This window comes from Pseudophryne corroboree, chromosome 7, assembly GCF_028390025.1.
Source record: "Pseudophryne corroboree isolate aPseCor3 chromosome 7, aPseCor3.hap2, whole genome shotgun sequence".
Classification (NCBI taxonomy): Eukaryota; Metazoa; Chordata; class Amphibia; order Anura; family Myobatrachidae; genus Pseudophryne; species Pseudophryne corroboree.
The window spans coordinates 153,778,260-153,804,477 of record NC_086450.1 but is presented as its reverse complement, the minus strand read 5'-3'; the positions used below and the strand labels follow the sequence as shown (position 1 = coordinate 153,804,477).

The following is a 26,218-nucleotide window of genomic DNA, read 5'->3' as shown; positions in this document are numbered from 1 at the left end:
TTTCCCCAAAGGACTGATGTACCCTCACAGAATAGACATATTTGAGGATTACATTTATGGAGCTGGCCTTAAAAATGGTGCTTTTAGGATACAGAAGTTTGGGAAGGGTGCTATGGAATATCTAAACTTGAATGTGGAAAAGGCAAAAAGTGTCTTAATCGCACATCACTACAAGCAGCCTCACAGTGAGTAATAAAGTATAAATAAATAAAAGACATTACCTAATGTTAGATTTTGTTATTCCTATGGGAAAATGCTGACCTAAGAAATTATATTGGTATATTAAGGCAATCTGTGTATGTAAAGGTTATATCTTTCTGTGATCTTTGCTACAAAATGTCACCAGTTGATACTAAACATACTATTAAACAAGTTGCAATATTTCCAATTTGACAAGAGTTTTTACTCTCGAGTGAACTTGCCTTTTTGTCTCCTAATAGTGCCCAATCCATGTTTGGATTTAAAGTGCGAGTACATCTGTCTGCTAAACCCCACTGGAGCATCTTGCGTGTGTTCAGAAGGGAAAGTTCTAGTTAATGGGACATGCTCAGACCAAAATTATGCAGGTTAGAGCTAATTATTATACTTACGTTTATCATGGTTTGGAATTAATGTTCTTGCTGCATAGCTTTTTGTGATTCTATTGAACTTGTTATTTTACATTTTGGCTGTCCAGAAGGCAGACATAAGTGGGGAAATGTGCTCACTGATTGTAGAGATTAGATTTATTCAATTATCAAAAATGCAATTCATTTGCGCAACTTTGGAAACAGTTTGTATCACCCTGAAGTGTCTGAATGTAATTGGCATGACAACGTTTCCGTAATGTTAAGGTCAATTAAGATTAATTCAGTTGGTGAAGTACAGGTCAGGTTTATTCCTCTCTGCACTATTCTCTATATCGATTTCTTATGCACCCATCATCTCTTCTGCTCCCCACAACATTCATTAAGTTCTGGTACCTCCCTCTTGGAACTTTGTAATTGATTGCTCATTCAGCATTCGTTCTTACTGTTGTCAAAGGGATTTTGCAGTATGTATTGCAACACCTGAAGCTTGCATGAACATGTTAACTCAGAACTGGAGATTTCCTTTTAAACTGGAGGGGCGGAAAGTAATGGCGTCCAAGATCACCGGAGGTGCGGGGAGCTGGCTGATCTCTGATTTTTTTTTAAAGGGGCAATAACTTACAAGACACTGTTTTGCCTTGTAAGTGATTGCCCCTTTGAAAAAAAACAACATCTGAGATTGTCCGGCATCCTGCACCTCCAGCGATCTCGGACTCCATTACATTCCACTCCTGGTTCTTCCACTTCTTTAGTTATGCTCCTAAGTATGTCTTTAGTCACGCAGAGTAGCACCCACACCTATGCAACTAGAGGAAGAGGCTGAGGACAATGTTAGCACTGTGCACTCCAATAATCATATAATGATAGAATATTACTGTATGGTAATGTGTTTACAGTTATAATTATGTAACGTGCACAAACATAATCTGAATAGTATCACATTGATAACAAAGCGAACTGACATGTCACATATGGGCCTATAAATGCTTATGGACACTCCTAAAGCTAGTTTCAAGTAGCTGTACTCTATCTTGAAAAAATTACAACTGGAAATTGTAATATATAGGTTGAATCTTTTGTTTTTAATATTTTGCTTATCACTTACTCTGTTTCTTTTCCTCATATCAAGAATTTCTGCTTGCTTAATACCTCACTAGTACTCCATAGACACAACTATAAGGGTATATGGGGCATATATCTAGCAATGCTAGATATTGCTTTGGGGGAATTTGATCAGTGGTTTAAGTTGCTAAACGTATAATACTACATACTTCCCTACTCTCCTGGAGTGTCCAGGAGACTGCAATTTGGGGAGCTCTAACTGGCTCTAGAGAGAGAAGCCTCCTGGGTCTGCTAATTTCTCCTGTGAAGTGGGCAGTCCAGGGGCTTAATTATGCAATTGATAGTGAAATGTGTCATTGATGGGGACACCGCATGCTCCTCTACTGCCATCTGTGCTGGGTGTCCAGTATCTCTTGGAGGGCACTATGTTAATATCAGCAACTATACATTATACATTACTACACAGACCACTCTGTTGACGACCCATGTTTGGATCCCACTTGTGAATGTAACGCATGACAAGTTGGACTGTCACTGAGTGTCCTAGGCACTAAATAAACAGTATTTGAGTCTCCTAAATGTCATTTTCAGGCAATAAATTGTCATCTACTTTACCAGCCAAGTAAGGGAATACAAACACTGTTTTACCTTACTTCTCCATGATGGATCCTGACTTTTCCTGGAACTTGATTTAATCTTTCCCTGTTACAATGCAGACGACTTATGCAAACTGACTTGTGAAAACGGAGGCAGATGTATTATAAATGAGAAAGGCGATCTAAGATGCCACTGCTGGCCCAGTTTCTCTGGAGAAAGATGCGAAATGAACCACTGCAGTAATTACTGCCTGAATGGAGGGACATGTACAGCGTCTGCTCTAGGTAAATATTTAGGATCAAACATGACTTGTTCCTCAGGTCTTATGATATTATGTTTACTTGTTGTTTCCCATTACATAGTCGTATTGCGCTGCTAATTATTAATACAAATAACTTCCTAATGAAATGCCTATAGTATTTGTTTCCTGCGTGCCATATGGAACAAATGTTTAAGATAAATAATTGAAAACTTGACTTAATGGTCTCCAAATGCCGCATTTTTTCAATCCTGCTTTTTTTTCTTCTTCACTGGGTTGAACATAGGATTGTTAAAAATAGAATTCTTAAAGTCTGTGAAGCTTTGTGCACAATCTAGCAATCTGTGTAAGTGTCTTGGGCTCCAGATGCATATAAGAAGCAAATGCGTTTGAAGGGAGTAAAATAACAGGTGGTGTGGAGTTTTTTTTTACTGCTGCACAACACACTGGTGACAAATTATGACAGGCATATGAATCACAAACAGACAGCAACTTTGCATCATGAATAATGCATTATTAATGCTACTTCATGGTCCACAAGATTCTAGACTGTGTTGTTGAGCAAGTGATATGTCATGTGTCTTATTTTACTGCTGCTCCAGGACCCTGAAATCTCATGTCAAGAGATTAAAGTGAGACTGTAGTATGGGAGCATATTGATTCATTTCATTGTATGCACTACCAATTTCTTGAATTTACAGCCAAAGTTGTTATAAACCACAATACCCCACACCTGAAATATAGTGATCTTTCCAATGGGCCACTCATCTTCTGCATTATAGGGATCCCTGGTCGTTCTTCCTCCCTTCATATCACTGTGGCTGATGACACTCAAAGTTAGAGCACCATTTTTATTGCTTTGGAACCATTGTGCCACTAATTAGAAGCAGTGCACAGATCGGAACAAGAGGCAGGGCCAACAGTAGGATCTATTGCTGCCTACCTTATACTGTAGATACAAGTTTCTTATGGGAAAAGGTAAAAGAATAAGAAGTCTTAGGTTTGGGACACCAGCAGCTAAGGGAAGATGAGAAAACATTATGCAGTGCTGGACTTGCTTTACTGAAATTGCCTGGTTCATCTGCATATTGTAGCGATACAGAACACAGTCTATCTCCACCAACCTACTTGGGATATACCAGATGTCACCAAGAGTAATTGTGTGGTACTGTATAAACACTTTTGCTTTTACATGTAGAAAAAGTATCTGTGTGAAACCACCCTTAGCACTAGGTACTGCTGAATAGGTTCTAGACTTATTAGTGTAGTTATTGCATGCAATGGGAGATAGATTTATCAAAGCTTGGAGAGAGATACAGCACCAACCAATCAGCTCCTGACATTTACTTTATCTCTCATTACTTTATCTCTCTCTCCAAGCGGTGAAAAATCTCTCTTGGGACTGATATTGACTTGCATTTGCAAATTCACTCTGTGCATAATCACAAAACCACCTGTATGCATTTAAACCAGAATCCCCCCTGGCTGCCTATTTTTCCATCTTCGCTCCCAAAACTTGCCAAATGCTGGCTAGTCCATTGTACACAGATAGTGCCCTGTTTAGAATCTAACCCATGACCTTAGTGTTGTGATGTAGCAGTGCTAATCTGTGCTATCCAGAGTTTGATGTAAATTGCATCCAACTTTGGAGGGAGTTGAGTTTAAACTTTATTTTTATTTTTAGATGTCCAACCTGCTGATCCTTAGAAGAAAATACACACTGAGCTAGAAATAACTCACACTGGTTGTTCCCATAGTACACTTGTGATGTTGAAGCACTTCCCCTTTCACCCTGCGTCAGAAGTCCCAGTACACTTGTGGTGTTGTATCTCATAAGTATCAATTAAACCAAATATACCAGCATGTCTTTTCCTTATACTAGAAGAAAGACAGGAGGCTGCATCACAACCTTTGTACACTTACGGCCATGTTTCAGATACTGTATGCTTTACCAAAGATAAGGGTCAAACATTTTTATATGGATTTAAACTGTGTTCTTGAAAATAATGCCTAAACCTGTACAGTATGACCTAAGTTGTAATATTAAAATTGATCCAACAAACATGCTATGAAATTATTACAGCCGACACAAGTTAGGTTTATCATCAGAATTATTCTGCAATTGTTACTTAAACATTGACATATCCTAGACCATGATTGGTACAACGAAAAGGAGATTGAATGTTTATAATGAAAATCAATTTGTGTTAGATAAGTAAACAAAATTATGCACTTTCTGAAATCCCTCAGGCACATGAATATAAAGAGCCTGCAGGTGAACAAGATTATAATCCTGTCAATCCACAATTTGTCAGTGAATAATGAGAACAGAAGAAAATATTTCAGTCTCTGTACAGACATGGCCTGCTAGTTGATGTTGCTTGCAGAGAGCTGTGGAATTGTTTTCCAAAAGCATCATGTTCCTTCTCTGAGATATTGCACCCATGACGAACAAGCCTGTAGTTTACGCACTGGTTAACGTCAAGACTGAGTGCCAGCAGATCATATCCTGTAACAGTCCCTTTTTAACACACCGGGCCCAGATGTTCATGCAGGTACAAGGGGCTGCCTAATTATAGATTTGAGCTGTAATTACATATAATAGGGGCATGTTTGAGCAGAATACATATATAATCCCGGTGGGTGGGATGCCAACTGTCAGTAATCCAACAGCGGCATTCCGCCAACCAGAGTGCCGGCAGCGGGTCGAGCACAACGAGTCCCCTTGCAGACTTTCTGCAATCACCATGCTGCATGTTCGATAGCACACTGCACTTGCCACATGATCTATTCCTACTCTATGGGTATTGTGGACACCCACGAGTGGAAATAGCCCCTGTGAGCCTGTATTCTGGGTGTCAGCATTGTCGGCTGTTGGAATTCCGGCATCGGTATCCTGACTGCCAGGATCCCGACAGCCGGCAAATTGATTGCCTCCCATTTGAGCAGATGGTTTCATGGCCATTTGTCCTGAAAATTAAGCCACTAACATTGAACAATGTGCAAATGTTAATATCTCAGAGTATCACCTTATTTAAAAAGGTGGTAAACCTGCTTTAGTCCCTGCTCAGACTAACAACAGAGCCAACAACAGCCTTGGTGTCAGTGTATTAAGTAGACCAATCACTTACATAAAATTGAGATATCAATGTTGGGCATTGATCCATTTTGAAGCTTTTCATTGACATCATTCCCTAATATTTATGAGTCCTGACTAATAGTCATGAGCGTTAGCAGAAGATAACTCAGGGTGTTGTTCAAGTGTATTGAAGTTAAGTATTTACAACATAGCAAATCTTACAGTTACTTGTAATGTTGCACATGTACACTATTAATTTCTAGTTTCATGTGTATAAAAAACATTTAAAACTCCTTAAAAATTACTATATAGTAGTTTTTGCAATAAGCATACAGTATGTGTATTTCCTTCCAACACTTGCTCAATGTATGTTGCATATCCCTTTAGTACCTCCATGCTCTCTGTATTTTATGAAAAGCTTTTGCGCACTTTATTATTTCTGTCCTATTGGGGAGAGAGCGCTATATAAATAAAATTATTACAGGTTGAGTATCCCATATCCAAATATCCGAAATACGGAATATTCCGAAATACGGACTTTTTTGAGCGAGAGTGAGATAGTGAAACTTTTGTTTTCTGATGGCTCAATGTACACAAACTTTGTTTAATACACAGTTATTAAAAATATTGTATTAAATGACCTTCAGACTGTGTATATAAGGTGTATATGAAACATAAATGAATTGTGTGAATGTCGACACACTTTGTTTAATGCACAAAGTTATAAAAAATATTGGCTAAAATTACCTTCAGGCTGTGTGTATAAGGTGCATATAAAAAACATAAATGCATTCTGTGCTTAAATTTAGGTCCCATTGCCATGATATCTCATTATGGTATGCAATTACTCCAAAATACGGAAAAATCCGATATCCAAAATACCTCTGGTCCCAAGCATTTTGGATAAGGGATACTCAACCTGTATTATTATTATTATTATTATTATTATTACTGGTGATAAAGATCTCTCCTTCTTTGTTAGCTGACGTTTAATGTCATTTTGCCAATTTTCCTGTGTCCCCAATTAAGCTTGTTGCTTAGACTAAACTGTGAAATTTGAGTGATACTGTATATCCCTTAATTTCTGAAAAAGTAGGTGAAAAATACAATTTTCACCTACTTTTTTTAGAAATAAAGCATCAGAGCCATTTATCATAAATGTAATGCAGGATATACTGTATATCACGGACATCTCCTGCTGACCTTTTAGGCCCGATCTGGCCCGCTGTCCCCATACTATTGTATAGGGACCAGATTCATCAAGCTCTGAAAACACTACATTTTCCCAGCTTGACAGCAGGAACCTTCACCATCTTCATATGTAATTTGTTCCTGGACCTCCACTCCTTCCTTTGGGAAGGAGGTCAAGGGTTGCAAAGAGAGATCCGATTGGATTCCTCCGCCCGTTTTTGGCTACTTCCACTGGAAACTGCACAATAACACTACTGAGTCAGACTCAGCAGTGCTATGTTTCACTGCTAAACAAGTAGCAGTTATAGGGATCGTGGGGCAGCTGTCTCTGCACTGGAGCAAGGTTGAATTGCTCCAGTGTTTTAGTATCCAACGATATTACTCGCAGCAGGTTTAATTCTAAAGTAGCACTCAGTGCTTCATGAATAGACTGCGTAGCCTTCATCAGTCACCACATGTTTAGTGCAGAATTCTGTACCCTTTTTGGCTCTCGCTGTAACCTACCAAAATTATTTTCTTAGTATGAGCTTCCTACTATGTGTAGTAGTCCAACCATCTGTGGCCTCCACACTGCACTCCCGAGTATTGTAGGCACAGGAGCTTGTGCATGTGCAGTGATGCCTCTTTAAAGTTATGCATTGGCCATTGGCCATACTCAAACAGCAGAGCAGTCCTCTAGGGTGATGCCCTGTTCTACTCATGCTGTGATCTGACCATTGCTTAAATCCTGAATTTGTGTCTGTTTGGAGTGTTAGCTCTAGTAGGGAGATAGCACTCTCACCATTTGTCCTAGTATATAGTGCTGTATTTTTACCTTTTTTGTACATTTCTGCATCATCAACTAGTAATAATTGGTGCATTAATGGTCATATTGCTAAATGTACTGTACCACATATACAACATACAGTTTGATGTCACTAAATCTTAGCATGATATTGTACATTTTAAGAGCTCATTAAATCCACCCAAATGTTAAACGGTTCAACAAATCCCACGGGTGAGTCACTTATTGTTGGTTTGCTGTCCATTAAGCCGTTGGCAAACTCCTAGATGGACATTATGCAGCTAGAGTTTTGGCAGCTTTAATTAAAATTTATAAGTTTATGACAGTTGTATTGAACTACAATAATTGAACCAGGAAAATGTCATCAGTTAATTAAAAGCACACATCTGAGAGACATAATTAAAACTTTAGATTTAGTCAAGAAACTTCTTGCGCAAACCAAATTAATAAGATTTCATCAGTAATGAGCAGTAACATTATTACCTTCTCCGGAATGAGTTTTACTCTCGTAGAACACCAGAATAAAAAAATTAAAAAAGTCATTTTTTTGTTCTAAATTATGTACGACTTTAGTAACTTAATCAATTTTAGAATCAGCGATATTACAAAGGATATTGTTAATTAATTGCTTCAAAGGTAGCAAGCAGCACAATGATGGAATTGTAAAAACAAATAAGCTTTTTCTATGTAGCAATCGTAAGATACAGAAGACTCTTCCATTATCCAGCTGTGCAAGGTTTTATGACATGAAATTGCCTGTCTTGTAGTTCTACCATAGCAATTGGTGCCTATTAGCTTTTTATATTAAGCTGAATGGTGCTGACCCAGATAACAAAATATGCACCACATGAAAATCTGTCATCAAAATTTGTACTGGGAATTCTGTTAATATAATTGTGGAAAGGTCAGAAGACTTACAACAATCTTGTACTTATATATTCAGAGGTGGTATATTGCTGAGAGGTATGAGTTGGCACAGTAAGTACATATACATTAAAGTAATTTGTAGAAAAAAAGGCTAAGCTTATAAAAGAAAAAGAAAAAAAAGAATCTTATTGTAGTCATTAATATCTCCATTCCGGTAGACTATGTTGACTTTTAGTGTAATCTTATCACACGTCTGTATTTTTTATTAATAATGATACCATTCTTCTTTCACAGGAAAACCAACCTGCAGTTGCACACTGGGATACACAGGTCCTACCTGTGGTAGAAAGGTCTGCGACAATATTTGTCAAAATGGGGGCTCATGTAGCATATCAGCTGGCAATCAACCTCTATGTCACTGCCTTACTGAATATACAGGGGACAGATGCCAATACCGTAAGTAATAAATACTACATCTTTTATTGGTTTTATGACTATAATACTGTAGATGGAAAGTAGAAACTGCAACAGAAAATGGGGTATTAATGTAAAATAACCTTCCCCCCCACACACACATGCACACACATACTCGGACACACACAGACAGGTTCTGTGTGTGTGTGTACCTCCTTCCAAGGTTATCCATCATGGAAGCATGAGATGGGTTTTCCTGCCACTGATGTGTTCTGTCATCTTGCAGTCTAAAACATTGTACAGAAATTTTGTTCCTCACAGTACCACTTTGAGACAATGTTTTGGGCATAAGTGCATCTAGCTGTCAGATCAAGGGGAGAGTGTGTACTATGAGGACCTCAATCATCCATGTATCCTGTTTTAGAGAGCAGATGACATGACACGTCAATTATAGTAAAACCCATGCCATGCTTCCATAATGGATAGATCATGGTGGCATCAGTTTGGGAGAAGGTCCACACACCAATCATCTTACCATTGTCAGGCATTAATTGTCTTTGCTTAGAACTTTCCTTTCCTCAATTATGCTTTTCTATGGGTTTTCTAACTGGCAGGCTCCATTACAGCATCTATGATCTACTAAGAACAAATTCAGTTATTATAGCCAAACGTTCAAGGTAATACTTTGAGGTTTTCATCAGCGCAAGGGAACTTAAACAGGGATTGCAAACTGAACAGTATATAACATCACTTGAAATTACTCAACACAGGAGTGAGAAGTGCAAGGCTACTGTATGCCCAGAGCTAGGCTTGCTTTGTTAGCAAGCATCTTCTTGACTTTGGAGTACTTAGTAATTAGGCAATGTATTAAAGTACCAGCCAATCGGTTTTCAACTGTCATGTTACAGGCTACATTTGGAAAATGACAGGAGCTGATTGGTTGGTACTTTAACTCCCTCTACTTTAACTCTCTTTTAAAAATAACTCCCTATGCTCTCTAAAACAGTTATTTGAAAACAGTAACATGTTTCCCCAATAATATATGCATCTTTACATTATGCATTTTTTTCTTCGTTCTTTTGCTTTATTTTACAAAATTAAATCTCCTGACGCAAACAATGTTTCCATGGTAAAGCTTCATAAATAGCTCTGTTCAAAGCTATTTTCAACAACAACCAGTCCTTGAATTTCATCTAAAGAGTTTTAATTACTTAGTAAAGTCTGATGGGATTTATAACTTTTGAGATCTGAATTCTGTAAATGTACCTGTAGCTTTGTAATTATTGCTTTAAAATGGCAATAAAATGGTCTGCATTGATGCCTCAACAAGATTTAAATGTCAACATTCTGAATGCTGATCATTTTCCCAATGTCAACATTTTTACGTTGTCTACATTTGACTTTTCGACCATGTTGACCTTTATTTTTGTTTAACTTTTGACCAAGTTTGTTGTCTAAGTTTTGACTAAGACTAGACTACATGCCCTACAATAGGGCGCCTTTGTTAACATTGCATTTAGGTATACAAACATTAATTAACCACAGCAAACAATCAGATCTCTGTATCCACTGTCTCACAATAGGCAGCTAACAATCACTAGTCACTGTTTCCTTTGGAATGGCTACTTTCTCATGACTATTATGTATCCACTTACAGTAACAGAGTAAACACAATATTAATCCATATTTGTGATCCAGCTGCTTTTAGTACACACTTTGCTCAACACATTTTTAACATGTACTCATGTGTAACAGTAAATTTATTCCTTAAGGATATTCATTTATACTAATTGTTCCCCATCCAAAATATGTGCACGTTTGGATTCTTCGGGAAGCTCTGCAGTAGCACTGTTGGCTGAATGATGCCATTTGAGGCTCCCTGCAAGCCACATGCAGGTTCTGTGGGGTAGTGATGGTGAAGTCTTCAGGGCCTTACTTATGGCTCTGCTCCTGATAGTACGGGGACTCCTCAAAATTGAGTACTTTTCCATACAAAGGGAAATTTGATCCAAAAACTCTGTGATTTTATATTTATAGTAGTATAGTATATTTAGTTGTAGTCCTATTGCTAAACTGCTTAACTGGATTATAATAGCTGAAGTTAATTATCTTCCTGGAATGTCTTGGGTGCCTCATTAGCATACACAATAGTCAGTTTAATAATAGTATTGAGGTATTAAATATGGGGAGATATATAAAATATAGGTTGGGAGGCCACATACATATAAGTTACAAGAAGAATATCTGCACATACTACACAGATCATTTGAATGTCATGGTCATATCTGAGATAATGAAATGATAAATATTATCAGTGTTGTTTCACTTCCTAGATGTGTGCCACCATTACTGTGTAAACTCTGAGTCCTGCACCATTGCTGATGATGGCCGCGTGGAATGTGTGTGTCCTGTCCGATATGAAGGCTCAAAATGTGAAGTGGACAAATGTTTGCGGTGTCATGGTGGACTCTGCATTTTAGATAAGAACAGCTTTGATGTCTTGTGCAAGTACGTCCACAGTTATGTTTTTTATTACATATGCATTACCAATGGCTTAAACTGTATATTGAGACAAAAGGTCTACAGATGTGTAAGTGGTCGAGCACTCTTCTTCTAGAACTGTAGCAGGTTATTGGTATGATAATTGTATTTGCCTAATCTTTTTGTTTTTACCAATAAAAGGTGGGTTATAGAACATTTTGTAAAAATTGTTTTACATCGATGCCACCCAACAAAGGGGTTAATTCAGGTTGGATCACATCCTGCGCATGTGCCTGCATTTACTGCAGGTGACCCGCAGTAATTACAAATGCCTCTGTCTGATTGACAGACAGAGACATTCGCGGGGCTAAAAAGCAGAATTTGAAATCCTTACTGAATTAGGCCCAAAGCACATACTATGTAATATATATTTTTCACATTGGAATAAGCAGTGAAAATAGATAAATAAAACCATTCCAATGAGTGCAAACCTGGAGGTAATCAAATCATTGAGAAAACATTCTGACACCAGGTATAAATGGTACTGTACAAATCTCCCAATGCAATAGATTCCATCAAGTATGTCAGAACATACAGTAGATGTCTATCACAATAGCTTAAATCTGTTATAAGAATTTATCATGATAGGGATAATGTATCAAATAAATTGAAAGTACAGTATAGAGCTAGAGATGCCATATGCTTCTTTTTCCCCTGAACACCCCTGTTTTCCCACTTGTCGTGATTGTGACTTATTGTACAGTATTTTCATATTAACAACTGATGTGGGAATAGGTTCAGATCACTCTTTTACCTTATATGAGACCTAACATAAAAATAATTATAGGGAGTAAACATCAAGCCACATGGATGGTATTTACTACTCAATGAATTAATAATTAATAATGTGTTGTTTTTTTTAAAAACAATTTTATTGAGAAGACAGAAATAAAACAAACAGAAAAACACAAAGGTAATGCATTATACACATAAGCAAAACAATTCAAAATCCGCATCATCTGCAAAAAGTAATGGTCAGGTAAATCAAGAGGAACAAAGTAAATATGCAGAGCAAGATATACCGATATGTGACTTCTTCATTTTCAATTTTCGTCAAAAGAAACAATAAGAACAACACAATTAAACGGGAACACAATGCCAAAACAGAGAAACCCGGGGACAGGAAACCCAGGAAAGAGAAAGAGAGATAGAGGAAAGAAAATAAGGGAGTATGAGCGGCAGTAGGGAGGAAAGCTAGTCGTCATGCTATATCATTCGAGTAAAAAAGGGCTAAATTTCCACAGAACCCGACAAAACCCAGAAAAAATAAGCACATACTGTAAATATACAGTAATGAATTATAGCTAATACAAAAGATTCCAAGGTAAAAGGTACAGAAACCCCTATAATTTGCTTAATAAATGAGTGAAGTTTAAACCAAAATTGCTGAATTTTTGGGCAGAACCAAACATTGGGGGAAATTCAAATGTTTGAAAAGTCGGTTGGATGTCTGTTTTTTCCTGTCTATTAGATAGGAAAAAACAGACACCCAACTGAATTTTCAAACATTTGAATTTCCCCATTGTGTGCAAAAGTAGCTGACTGAGTTTTGCACTTTGGGCATAGGCCTGACTCTTCTGCTACAACATGTTTCCTTTGAGCCTGTGAGAAGTAGGCCCTATTTAAAAATGTAATATACGTTTCCTGCAGTCTCGCTGATCGGAGGTATTTAAAGGTTGCAGGCATTAAACTTAGAAGACAGTCAGGGTGGCCAAAGTCAGGAAAATCACAAGCCCAAGAGTTCCAAATTGTGGACTACAATTTTCCTGTTTTACTAGGGAGTAAATCGTTACAGATAAATTTTATCTTAACAGTGAAAATAGAGGCCAATGTAAATAATGGATTTAAGGGATAAGCATTAACAGGCAAACCACCAGTGGTAGAGGGAAATTTACTTAAACCATAATGTCTGGATTGTAGTTATAGGAAAAACTGGGAATGTGGATGATTATATTTTGTAGATAGTTGTTGGAAGGAGTGAATAGCTGCCCCCGCGTCAAAAATGTCCCGAATAGCAGAAATACCCTTCTCCTTCCAAGTGTGATAATGAGCAATCGAAAGAGAGGGTAAAAAGTCTGGGTTGCCCCAAAATGGTATAAATTGTGATAAATTGGGGTCAGATTTCAAACTCTTATTAATAGACAGCCATGCTTTATAAGTATCCTTGAACAATCCATTTGTCATAATACCTTTAGGAATCTTAGCACGGGGTAAATGTAAAAGAGTGGTAAAGGGAATAGGGTGAAAAAAGCTCTTCCTCTATCAACAGGTTGGTAAAGCAAGTCAAACGTAAGCACCAGTCGGAGATGTAACGAAACGCTGCAGCTTTGGTAAACGTAGAAATATCAGGGAAGCCTAAGCCACCTCTCTTTTTGGGGTGAATCAGTCTGTTTAGACAGTCTGGGTTTCTTTCCCTTCCACAAAAAAGTCAAGAAGGCCTTCATACATCTAATCTCATCTGGTTTAGAAAGAAATAGCGGAAGCATCTGGAGTGGATAAGTGAGTTTTGGGAATAATATGTTTTTAATCACAGCAACCCTGCCCAGTAAAGATAATGGCAAATTTGTCCAATGTAACATAGATTGGATCACCTTGTTAATGATTGGGAGGGAATTTGCAGAATGCATCTTATGTATGGAGGGGGTAAGGAAAATACCCAAATATTTAAATTTGGTCAGAGTAACATGAAAAGTAGCGGTGATAATAGCACAGTGTGGAAGCAGGTCAGGGCCTGTAAGTGGGAGTACGTTGGATTTTTGTAAATTAGTTTTATACCCTGCAAAGGAGCTAAAACAGTCAATTTCTGCCAGAATAGCTGTGAGAGATACAGAAGGATTTGACACAAATAGCAGCATATCATCTGCAAAAAGCTTTAACACCTGATTGCCAATAGAGATGCCAGTGAATTGAGGATTAGAGCCCAAAGAATTTGCCAAGGGCTCTAAAGCTAAAGCAAACAATAAGGGCGAGAGGGGACAGCATTGCCGGTTGCCCCTGTGAATAGTAAACGGATCAGAGATGAAGTTGTTAGGTATTATTCTAGAAAAGGAAGAGGCGTAAAGCACATGGAGGAGAGTGATAACCGAGGAAGGGAAGCCAAAACAAAATAAGGTTTAAAAGAGGTAATCCCACACTACCAGGTCAAACGCCTTCTCGGCATCTAGTGATAAAAGAATATTAAGACTGTCCTCGTGCATATCCTCATAACTTTGTAAAACAGAGAGAACAGAGAGAACTTTCCGGAGATTGAAAACAGAGTTTCTGCCCCAGACAAAACCAGTCTGGTCACAATGTACCAATGACGGAACAATGTGTTTAAAGCTTTCTGCTAAAATTTTAGTGAAAATTTTATAATCTACGTTGAGGAGCAAGATTGGATGATATGAACCTGGCAGTGTGGGATCCCTACACTGTTTGGGGAGAACCTTCAGCACAGCATCATTAAAATAAGGGGTATTGAAAAAAGCCATAAGTGGAGGTGTAACGGAAGGCCATAGAATTCTGTAGAATTCTCCAGTAAGAACGTCAGGCCAGGGAATTTTCCAGCTTTAAGACCTTTAATCGCAGTGTTCACTTACTCCTCCATAATAGCGGTAATGAGCGTAGAACCATGTGCATCGGAAAGTTGGGGAAGGGATACATGTTCCCAGAAAGTCTGTTTATTAGCAACATGGATTGAATACTGGGCGTATAGGGCCGAGTAGAAGCGATACAAGACATTCAAGATAACTAAACCATCATATATCAACTTCCCCTCATTATCGCACAAAGCCAAAATGGCGGTACTAGATCTATCTCCTTGTAACAAGTGAGACAGAAGCTTGACATTTTTATCTCTATGAATATGAAATATATATATTTATTAATACGGACTTTGCGGTCACATAATTGTTGGACCAGAGCATCATAATGTATGCGTTTCTCCTCATATCATTTTTTCTTAAGAGGAGTAGGGGAGTGATGAAGGGTTTGATAGGCTTCCATTAATTCAAGATGAGCCCTGCGGATAGTCTCCAACTGGTGCTTTTTGTTATGAGTAGTATAGGAAAGTATACCACTTGCCAAAACAAGAAAGGGTCATTGGAATGTTCAGTATTATTAAAAGCATAATAATTCCAAAATGTTTGCAAGGAATTTTTAAATTTGGCAGAGGATGTTAAATACCCCGGGAAACGCCAGGAACGGAAACTACCAGAGGAGATAAAAGGTTTGAGTGTGAACCAAATCAATGAATGGTCCATGAGGCATAACGGTTCAATAGCAGATAAACGTGTTCTGGAAATGCTGGAATCAGATATAAAAAAATAATCAATACGAGAATATGACTTTTGGGGAGCAGAGAAAAAAGTGTATTATTTTTCCGTGGTATGGTGCAAACGCCATATGTCAGTCAAATATAAGTGTGTGCTAAGGTATTGGAAACCTAACTTTTTTTGCCTAAAGTTAACAGAGACCTGCGATTGACGGTCCATCAACTCAGACGCAACTATGTTGAAGTCACCACCAAGGACAATACATACAGTATGTCCTGATAAGAATACAATAAGTTAATAATAGTAAGGAAAAAGGACTTCTCATAAGAATTAGGGGCATAAATATTACAAAGGACATATTGAGTACTAAATAAATCAACAACAATCAGTATATAACGACCTCCAGGGTCCACCACCTGAGAGATCACTGTGATAGGCAAAGACTTTCTTGCCAATATGGCCACACCTCTAAATTTTGAGGAGTAAGAGGAGAAAGCCAGTATTTTCTGTTGGAGCATGGAGAATTTAACGTGCTCAGATGCAGTGATATGAGTTCCCTGCAGAAAAGTTAAATCTGCTTTCACTAAATTAATATACATGAGAAGCTTGCATCTTTTAGCAGGGGAGCTAATGCCCTGGACATTCCAGGAGCAAAATGTAATATCAGACATAAAAAGTAAATAAAAGAGTTAAGTCAGGAATGTGGTCATCAGGTGGGAGATCCCCAAAGGTAGATTGGGAGGCATCATAGTACAAAACATTACAATCAATAGCAGCATGTGACAAAGACTGCGAAAAAATAGATGATAGGAAACAGAGAAAGGGGAAAGAGAAAAGGAGAAGACAAAAGAAATGGAAAGAAAAAGAAGCATAAGAAGAGAAGATAGGTACAGCACATATAGCATATATCATACCAAACAGGATAAAGTACAGCAAACCAGGATAATGTTAGACTCACACAAACTCCAAAAAGGAGAGGTTATGAGCCAACAGAACAAAGAATAATGTAACTATAGGAAATTCTAAGGATCCAATGGGAAAATTACCCCAGCGTATACACAACCAATAATGTAACAGTAACTTTGATCAAAAGGACGGAACAGGTTACTAGCAGAAAGGGCAATGCACTCAACAATAGAACACACAGCTCTCTGATCCCAGAGCGCTGTGCATCAAGTATCAGAGGACACGGAGGCACTTTCATCCAGATATGCCAGTGCATCTTGGGCCGTGAAGAAGTCATTGAAATCCTTGCCATTAAAGATGTGTAAATGGGCAGGGAATAAGAGGGCAAATTTTGTTTGAGAACGGATCAATCTGGAGCAGACCGGAGCCATATCCTTTTGAGCCCGAGAAACCTCTGCTGAGTAGTCTTGGAATAAAAAAGGCGATGAGAATTACATTCAATGTGGCCCATTTTCCAGGCAGCTGCCCACAGCACCATCTTATGCACAGAGTTCAAAAAAGGAATATTACTGTCCGCGGATTAGGAGAGTTCCTGGGAGGGCCCAAGCGGTGTGCTCGTTCAACAACAAAATGTGGGATAGCATCCGAGATCCCTAAGAGTGTCGGCAGAGTAGATTGCAAGAATTGATCCAATTCGGGTCCACAAAAGCTTTCGGGAAGGCCCACAAGATGCAGATATTCTCATGTGACCTATTTTCAAGGTCATCCACTTTATTAAGCAACCGATGGTTCTGTTGAATCACAGATTGCATTTATTCTTGTAGCTCCGATATAGTTGCTCATGCTCTCCAAGCCTCAGATCATTTGCCACTACTTGAATTTCGGTAAACTCCAGTTGAGACTTTAATTCTTTGTCCTCAGTGGTAAATTTCAAGGCCTGTTGCTGTAGAATTGGGGCCATAGTATCTATGATGGCCCACACCATGTCTTCATATAACAACGGGAAAGAAGTGGCATATGAGGTATTGGAAGTAGATTGCGAAGCAGGGAGATCCATCATAGTATGCAACGCTTCAAGTAAGGCACTCGTTGAATCCGAGTCAGATGGATTATTGGAGATCCCGATGTCACCTTTCTTGGAAGTCCAAGTGCGAGCCACCTGGGCTGGAGTCTGCATAATAACAAATTTATCCATGGGACCACACGGTGGCAGTAGAGGACAAATAATCGAAGTCATATGTAATAGAAAGCTCAGAGAGTTAAATGTGGTGAAGCGCAAACAAGCAAAAGTCCAATAAAGTGTGCAAATCCAAGGGAAATTGGAAAAATCAAAGTAAAAATCACATAACCCCGGGTCAGATTCAAAGTAATAAAAGTTACATCACATATAAGGCAATGCTGAAATTAAATTCTAGTACTGTTGCATATCACATCAGAAGCAGCAGAAGCACATTATCAGATATTGATTGTGGCAATGAAAGTTAGTGGATAATAATGTGGGCATGATACCAAGTACTAGGAAGTCAATGTAAGCCCACAATTTATACAGTCTATGTGCAGAGGCAGGGAGAGCCAGTATGAGAGGCTCTGCATAAGCTGAGTGGTCCACTATGTGATGAGGGAGGGGGGGAGAAAGAGGAGGGGAAATAGCTGCCGTAGGACACTGGAAGAGATGCAGATGGAGGAAGGGAGAGCACTAACAGCTTCTCCCTCTGTGTGCAAGGAGCAGCGTCACCAGCGAGCAGCAGCCAGCGCTACTCACCAGTTCCCTGCCCCAGTCAGCATGTGGTATGAAGAGGAGCCGCAGTCACGGAAGATCTGGGCGGGAAAGAGCGTGAGGAAGTCCTCAGTGGATGGAGCTCTCCAGGCAGCGGAATTTACACTCCTGACGGCAGAGGGCGCTCACCTGGGGGTGCCCCAGCAGAGCGGAAGGCAGGACAGCCTCTGATGTAGTTGGAGGCAGCCGCGGTGATGGTAGGGACAGAGTCTCCAGCGGGAGCTCCGGCAGTCAGCAGCCTCTCCATGCTGCACCAAAGCCACGCCCCCCCCCCCAATTTTTTCTTATTAAATTGTACTGTGTCACTATTATGCAGTTTTCATTTACTATTATATGTTTAACATTGGTCACAAAACAGACATGTAATATGGTTGATATATCACAATCAGAAATGCTAGGGGACCATAGACCTGAGTCTCAATAGCAAAGTGATAAGATAAAGAAAGAGAATTCTATCACTGGAAACTATGAGCATCAGGGAATTAAAAAGTGATTATCACTTAGAATCAGTTATTGTGCACAACCTCCAGGCTAAATTCATTTATCACTACAGTGTTAGAATACTGTATCAATTTATGTTTGAATTTTTGACAGTAAAAAACTTTTGACTGATCCAGGTATCCATAATCATCTTCTGCACCAAAAAAAAATAGTTTAAAATTATTGCATACTTTTTTTTTTTTGCCTTCAAAACAAATATTCAAATTATATTTTGTTTAATAAAATTTGAGAACTGATTCACAGGAATCTAACTTGTGTGCCAGTTCAGCTAGTAATTAAGCAAACTAACCTTCTGCAAATTCTGTCATCTGTTTTTATTTTTAGTTTACAGAATATCTGCTGCTTTCATACAGGTGGAAGAAGATATTTTGTGGGTAGAATCAATATTTAATACAGTTAAAAAGCAATTTATAGGCATTGGATGCATTTGCATGCATATGTAGAGGCATCCGTGTATTTGTGAATGTGTGCCTAACACTTGCATTGAAAACATTAAAATTCTAGGGGGTAGAGCTCATAAGTAGCGCCCATTTGTTCCATTTTACGGGAAATCTACAAATTCGTATTCATAAAAAATGCTAATTTAAATATTTAATATTCAGAGCTCACGTGAAAGTAATGCATTCCCAGGTTTATAGTGCACGGAAAGGAAATGTATTAAGCAGATTATATAATGTGTATGAATATTCATCTGACAGAAAATAAGAGCATAAGGAATTTATTCATTTATGAAGAGCATAAAGAAATCGAGCTACATTTATTTTTAAAGATTAACTCCCTCCTTCCATTGGACTGTATCAAAGGGATTTCATTTCTTGCGCCCCCACTATTCAACAGGTACTCATCCCAACAATGCTTGTGACTTTCTCCTCTCAGGGGTCAATACCTTAGAGAAGGTTAACTGAGGTGACTATTTATTGCAGAGTGCAGATTATGGGTTGAGCAGTCACAGAAGGTTCTACAGAGTAGAAAGCCTGCACTTCGTGAGAACCTTGATAGTAGTTATTATCCAGTGCATGAGATCCCTGCTCTTCTATTACCTGGAAAGAGGGGGGTGGGTTATTCTTTAAAATAACTGTACAAGTTATTCTTAAATTTGTTTTTTAGCATACAATAATAAGTAAAGGAAACTCATAGGATTTTACCAAATGATCTCAGTTTTAAGCATATTTTTAATACTTTCTGTTCAATGCTGTGTTATTAACAAGGATTTAAAGCACAGAACGAAGACAAATAATGAATCAAATGCAGAAATCAGTTAATGAGATTTCTGACGAATTGCTAATTCTGTATAATTCCTCGATTAGCCTACCAAAGCAAATCTTTATTGTAAGCAAAGTGAACACAAAGACGCTTCCTAGTAATGAACAATCTGCTCTAAGCCTGGAGTACATTGAATAACTTGGAGGCAGATTTTCAATAAAGGAAAAGAAAAATTTTTAGTGCTCCTGCAGTGTCAGACTTGAAAAAAGAAGGCAGAGTTTCTGGAAGAAAGAGCACCGTAACGTTCAACTTTTCCTCTTTCCTTGGCTACAATCAACTGAAATAGAAAAAAAGTAATCGCTCCCTTTGCCAGCTGTTTCTCCTGTTGCTTTCTGTTTTGAATAAGACACAAGAAAACCACTAAAGTACTGCAGGAGGCACTGGGATCTCAGTAGCTACTAGTTTCTGCTGTTAGCACAGTATGCTGGGTACACCATAGCTCAAAAGAATACACTGGCTAGAAGCACATGCCAGCAGTAGCACATTCCAGAGCTTTGTTCTGACCCACACTTCATGCTCAGAGAGATGTTGAAAGTAGAAGACTCTTACTTGGGAGCACTCTAATTCAGATAGACTAATGTGTTCTAATACAGGTAACTGATAAAAAAAATTCAATAAAGTCACATTAAAAATGTAAAAAGGTGTTCCACTGATACCGATATGTCAATCAATAACACAGCAAAAATATTGGAAAAAATTGAAATACACAGTTTGTAGCGTAAAAGCTACAGTACATAGTAAGCCAGAATAAATATGTTTTGTGTTCAATATGTAGTCACGTTATGGCTATAATTATGTTCTTATGCTGTGAGGTATATGACCGTAATTTTTTCTGCATAAATCCCATGGGGGAAAAATTATTGTAGAAAATAGAATCATAGGTCATAGAAGCCGAAGTACAAATGGTGCTCTTTATTAGTGACATAGAAGTAGGCAGCAATTTGCTGCGGTACCAGGGTCTTCCAAGGTGGTCTCCCATCCAAGTACTGACCCGGTCCTCCACTGTTTGGCTTCCAAGATCAGATGAGATGGGGTATCTACAGTGGGGTATGTCCACAGATAATATGCTTGCCTCTATTATAACTTTGATTTGATAAACAGTGAGCACTTAAGAATTGGTAGTGGATATTCACAATGAAAAAATGCATCTACTGAACATCCGTGTGACAATATGGACCACAGGTTTTAAGTACTAAGTGAAATGGTCATTTGTTATGTGGAGGATTATCACAATGAATACCACAAAATGAAAGTTCATATAAAAAGCCATTCACATGTACCCAATAGTAAATACGGTTAGTCCACCAGTATCGTGTGGAAGATTATCACAATGGATACCATAAAAGTGAGCACTTAAGAATTGGTAGTGGATATTCACAATGAAAAAATGCATCTACTGAACATCCGTGTGACAATATGGACCACAGGTTTTAAGTACTAAGTGAAATGGTCATTTGTTATGTGGAGGATTATCACAATGAATACCACAAAATGAAAGTTCATATAAAAAGCCATTCACATGTACCCAATAGTAAATACGGTTAGTCCACCAGTATCGTGTGGAAGATTATCACAATGGATACCATAAAACCAGAGATTGTACAAGAGTCCATTCATATGTATCCAATAAAAATGACGGTTAGTCCACCAGTATTACCAATATGCAGTAAAAAGTGTCATAAAGTATGCATGCAAAATAGAGCTACCAACTATGTGACATAAACAGTCCTGTGATTTAAACACTACAGGGCTATACCAGTGACATGCTGTGGGGTGTGGCGGGTGAGGCAGAGCCTTTTGTGTCATACTAGCGTTTGTGCCAGAGTTTTGACTGCATAAAGTATATGAAAAATGCAAAGAATATGTTTGAAATATCTTCTTTGCATTATTATTATAATTTTTATAGCCAAAGCTCTGGAGTAACAAGTCTATGGCAGGTGAGGCAGTGCTAACTTTTCCGTACATCTCTGCTCAAACTCACCAAATTTCCAGGAGTTTATACTGCTGCACCTGTGTATAATGCCCAGATGTACGCTTTGGATCATATATTGCATGTAAATCAGGCTCTGGTGCTAGCCAGTGCCTCCTAAGCTATTTAGCTCACCGCACATCCCTGGGCTATACACAGGGTATGGTGTGCTCTATAAATATTATATATAGTGTTTCTAGTGACCCATTGGTGGGTGCAACAATTTATCATACATTGACACTCTTATTATTCAAGGCAAAGGTATACCACAGTATGCAGCAAATTTCAGCCAGTTACCTAGTATGTAGCATACAAGAGGAATACTTAAATCACCATGTTATATCTATACCAACACTAGTATGAGTACCAATACTGCATTAAATATACAGCAGAAATGGAAGGCTGTTCAGAAATGCTGCATGTATAATCACCAAAGATTCACACAGTTCCTATATCTACTGTGTGCTTGCTAAAAAGTAAAAAAAAAACATTTTAACAACTGCGCTGGATAGTCCTTTCCTCAAATGGAGTTGAAATGCTCAACAGGGTTCGTGCTGGATTTAAAGTCACTCTCATGAGCTTATTATGGTACAGTGGTGCATACGATACCCATTACCGTGTGGTCCCACACTGGTGTTGCTTGTACGCCGATGTCTGGTTTTCCAGGAAGGGACTCTGGTATTATGGTGGTGAGAAGCGTTACTACCTGGTATGGTGTTGCCGCATTCGGGCTCCGGCGGTGCGGTAGCGGTAATGTGGCTGTCTGAAAATTCCTGGTGATGGACTAGCCGAGACCGGTTGTTCTGGTCACGTGTGCGCACTACGTGACCATCTGGATTGTGCCTTGACATACGTTTCACAAAGTTAGCTTGATCACAGGGCGTCATGTAGTCTGAGTAATAGGTTGAGCTAATAACAGGGATGTAGGTCCTTGATTGGTGGCCCAGTTATGATGGATTGATTCTGAGCCTATCAGTGTGTTTGGAGTTGTATCTGTAACGATTGGTGTAAACATATTGGTTGACAGCTCTTAGGCCTATCATCTGATTTAGGAGCTTCTATATTATTTCTTTGGCTTCAATTTAGCCATATTATGAACAGAGCTGCACGTGTATTAAAAAAAGGGGAGGTTAAAAAACGGAGTTTAAGTTAAAGTTAGTAGAGTGTATAATCAAGGATAATTTTTTTAAGTGTAATCAGATTAAAACGGGGATTATACAAAAAGGAGAAAATATCAAAGAGGTAACGAGACTAGAGTTGTCAGCTGGTTTAGGACACTGATGAATAGTGTAAGGTTGTGTAAGTAGTGTAAGGTTGGGTTTGGAAAGTATATGTATTAAAAATATTGATAACTATAATATAATTTAATATAGTATATTTCCCTAGTGGTGAATGAAAATAGATGTTAATTAATCTCTTATAGAGTATTGGTTGTCCATAAATTAAATGTGACACATTTATTGAGATCTGGTTGAACACACTATATAATTATATCATATATTAGTGATTACCAAAGACAGTCAATGTCTTTATAATATGAAGGCAAAAGTGCAAAAAAATATTATAACAGAGGAAGTTATAATAAAATCAAAATTTAGAGCCCAAAGTGCAAAGCAAAAAAAAATAAATTTCAATTGTGTCTAATGGGCCCTACACACTGGCAGATAAAACAGAACAATATGAACGTTCTCATTCATAAATGAACGAGAACTCATTCATATCATTCTGTGTGTAGGCACCAATGATTAACGATGCACGGCCCCGCGCTCGTTTATCATTGGTGCCCCGTCGCTTATGCATGCAGGCCAATATGGATGAGATTGTCCATATTAGCGTGCATTGCTAAGGGGCTGGTTCACCCGTCGGCCGAATCCGCCGTCGGGCATCTTGGTGGCGGATCGGTATGTGTGTAGGGCCCATAAGACATTTATTAAGACTAGATTGGTGTGCCATGTGAGTATTGTTAAAGGTAACCTTTGAAAATTTACCTGTAATATCAGGTAATGCTCGTAAGAGCAAAGAGGTGAAAAGCAACATAAGAAACTATTTATATAGTATTTATATATTAACACTTTTTTTTATTTATCGCCTACGGGTTCTGGATGATACAGTCAGTAGGTCTACAGGTACAAAAGGTTGACATGGTCAAAAGGTCAACTTGTAAAAGGTCAACAGCGCTTAAGGTCGACAGGTTCAAATGTTCGACATGACAATGGTCAATACAAGTTTTCTTTTTATAGTTTGTCATCATTTATCATCCAAGTGGACTATGATTGGGAATAGTAACCTGCATGAAGCATGGTTGGTGAAGAGGTACACTAATTGGGGTTACATGTGGTTTAGCATAGAAAATGACACCCAAAAAAACAAAAATAATTGTGTTGACCTTTTTTGTGTTGACTATGTCTGTCGGCCTCTTGACTGTGTTAACCTTTTGTACATGTCGACCTTATCAAGTGTCTACCTTTTATATGTTGATCTATTGATTCTGTCAACCTTTTGACCCTGTTGGCCTATTGACTGGTTGAACCAATGATCCATCGCTTACATATTGCACAACACTTTACAGAAACCATTTAGTCATTCACATCAGTTCTTGTCCCAGTGGACTATGTAATCTACACCATATTAAACAGGTGCACACACACACACTGGTTCATAGTGTCCAATTAACCTTACTAGTATTTATTTGGAGCATGGGAGGAAATAAATTACCCATAGGAAACCCATGAAATCATGGGAAGAACATACCTGCACCACTCAGATGGGGTCCTGCTTCAGATTCAGACCCATGTTCCCAATGTGACAGACAGCAAAACTAACCACTGTGCAACTGACACATTATATTATATAGAAATTACTGTTTTAAATAAGCACTTATGAGCCAAAATCCTTAGAAAGCAGTTGGTGCTCCTAATGGTAAGAAAATGAAATAAAATATAATTATATTGGCACCAGTAAAGAAGTGGGCAGGGGCAAATATCCTTTCTTATTTGAATACTCTGGAATACTGTACTTACCCAATATCTTTGCAGTAATATAATGTACCACAGGTCACATACAAGTGCCTAGAGCAAATGCAATTTTTGCAGGGGCCCCAAATGTGTCAGTAATCAGTATATTATATTGTATATCTGACACATAGGGGACTGGCAAATGTTGCACATTTAGAGACTCTTAGTAGGAATGACTGACATGCATTTCCTATTAAATTTAAAGGTTAGTAATCCCATGTAAAATATGGTGGTGATTCTTCTGACATTATGACAGAAACAACAGCTTTAACTTAGGTGTGTTTAGGTAGAAATAAAAGATGAAATCTCCAAATTAATTCTTCCATGTTAGCAGTTTGGTTCGCTGCTGCACTGCATACAAAGCAGAAAGTAACTGCAGACCCTGATGTTACATCCCTGAAGCATCTATGCTAGATATTTGCACTGCATAAGTAAATGTTAGCATTGCCTTGTTTATCTAAACTAACGGTTTGCAAATATAATAGCCTAGTAGACAAAAAAAAAATCTGCTTTCTGCCATGCTGTGTAAAAAATTGTCGCTCAAGGCTCACCTGTCACAGATAGCGCTTTCACGTTCTGCTGGTTCTTTACAAGAGATCCTGTTAAAGTATTTACTTGCAAATCTTAGATCAGCTTTCAAAATTAATTCTTTTATTCACAGCTGCAGTAATGGAAAGATCGCCTCTAGCTGTCAGTTGTGTGATGGGTACTGTTATAATGGGGGCACTTGTCGGCTGGACCCAGAGACAAATATACCTGTCTGTGTGTGAGTATCATTTGTGACAATGTATCTCCTGGCAATACACTGACTGTGAGTGTTGTTAATAAAACAGGGCAACACTGTTACTAGTCTCTCTTCACCTTCTGCTGTGTAACCCGTCGCTGAAAGCACCAAATGTCATCCCTGAGAATCCTAATGTAATAAATAAATAAATACAATGCTAACACTACTACTAAAGTATCACTACGTTAAAAGTGTAATATTGTATTTTTAAGTAAGAAGTTTTTCAAATGCTTTTCTGCAATTATTTGGTTACATATAGATTGTACATATAGATTATGATTGGGGACATAATGATGCAATTCACATCGAATTCAGGAGTCCCCCACATTATTCAATTAAGATTGTAGATGGATTAGCTAAGTAAACAAATCTTTGTGTTTGTGATCAT

General features: G+C 38.2%; 1 protein-coding gene and 1 pseudogene across 1 annotated transcript in view; one reads left to right on the top strand and one right to left on the bottom strand.

The window, feature by feature from the left end:
- LRP1B (LDL receptor related protein 1B) overlaps positions 1 to 26,218 on the top strand; it is a 1,835,733-nt gene that overhangs the window by 1,751,123 nt on the left and 58,392 nt on the right. Inside the window, exons 81-86 of the mRNA XM_063932605.1 lie at positions 12 to 185; positions 441 to 566; positions 2,348 to 2,512; positions 8,703 to 8,864; positions 11,156 to 11,330; positions 25,708 to 25,812. Coding sequence (XP_063788675.1) covers positions 12 to 185; positions 441 to 566; positions 2,348 to 2,512; positions 8,703 to 8,864; positions 11,156 to 11,330; positions 25,708 to 25,812 — 907 coding nt within the window. The remainder of the gene's footprint in view (positions 1 to 11; positions 186 to 440; positions 567 to 2,347; positions 2,513 to 8,702; positions 8,865 to 11,155; positions 11,331 to 25,707; positions 25,813 to 26,218) is intronic.
- On the bottom strand, positions 21,005 to 21,124 carry LOC134946206 (5S ribosomal RNA; annotated as a pseudogene).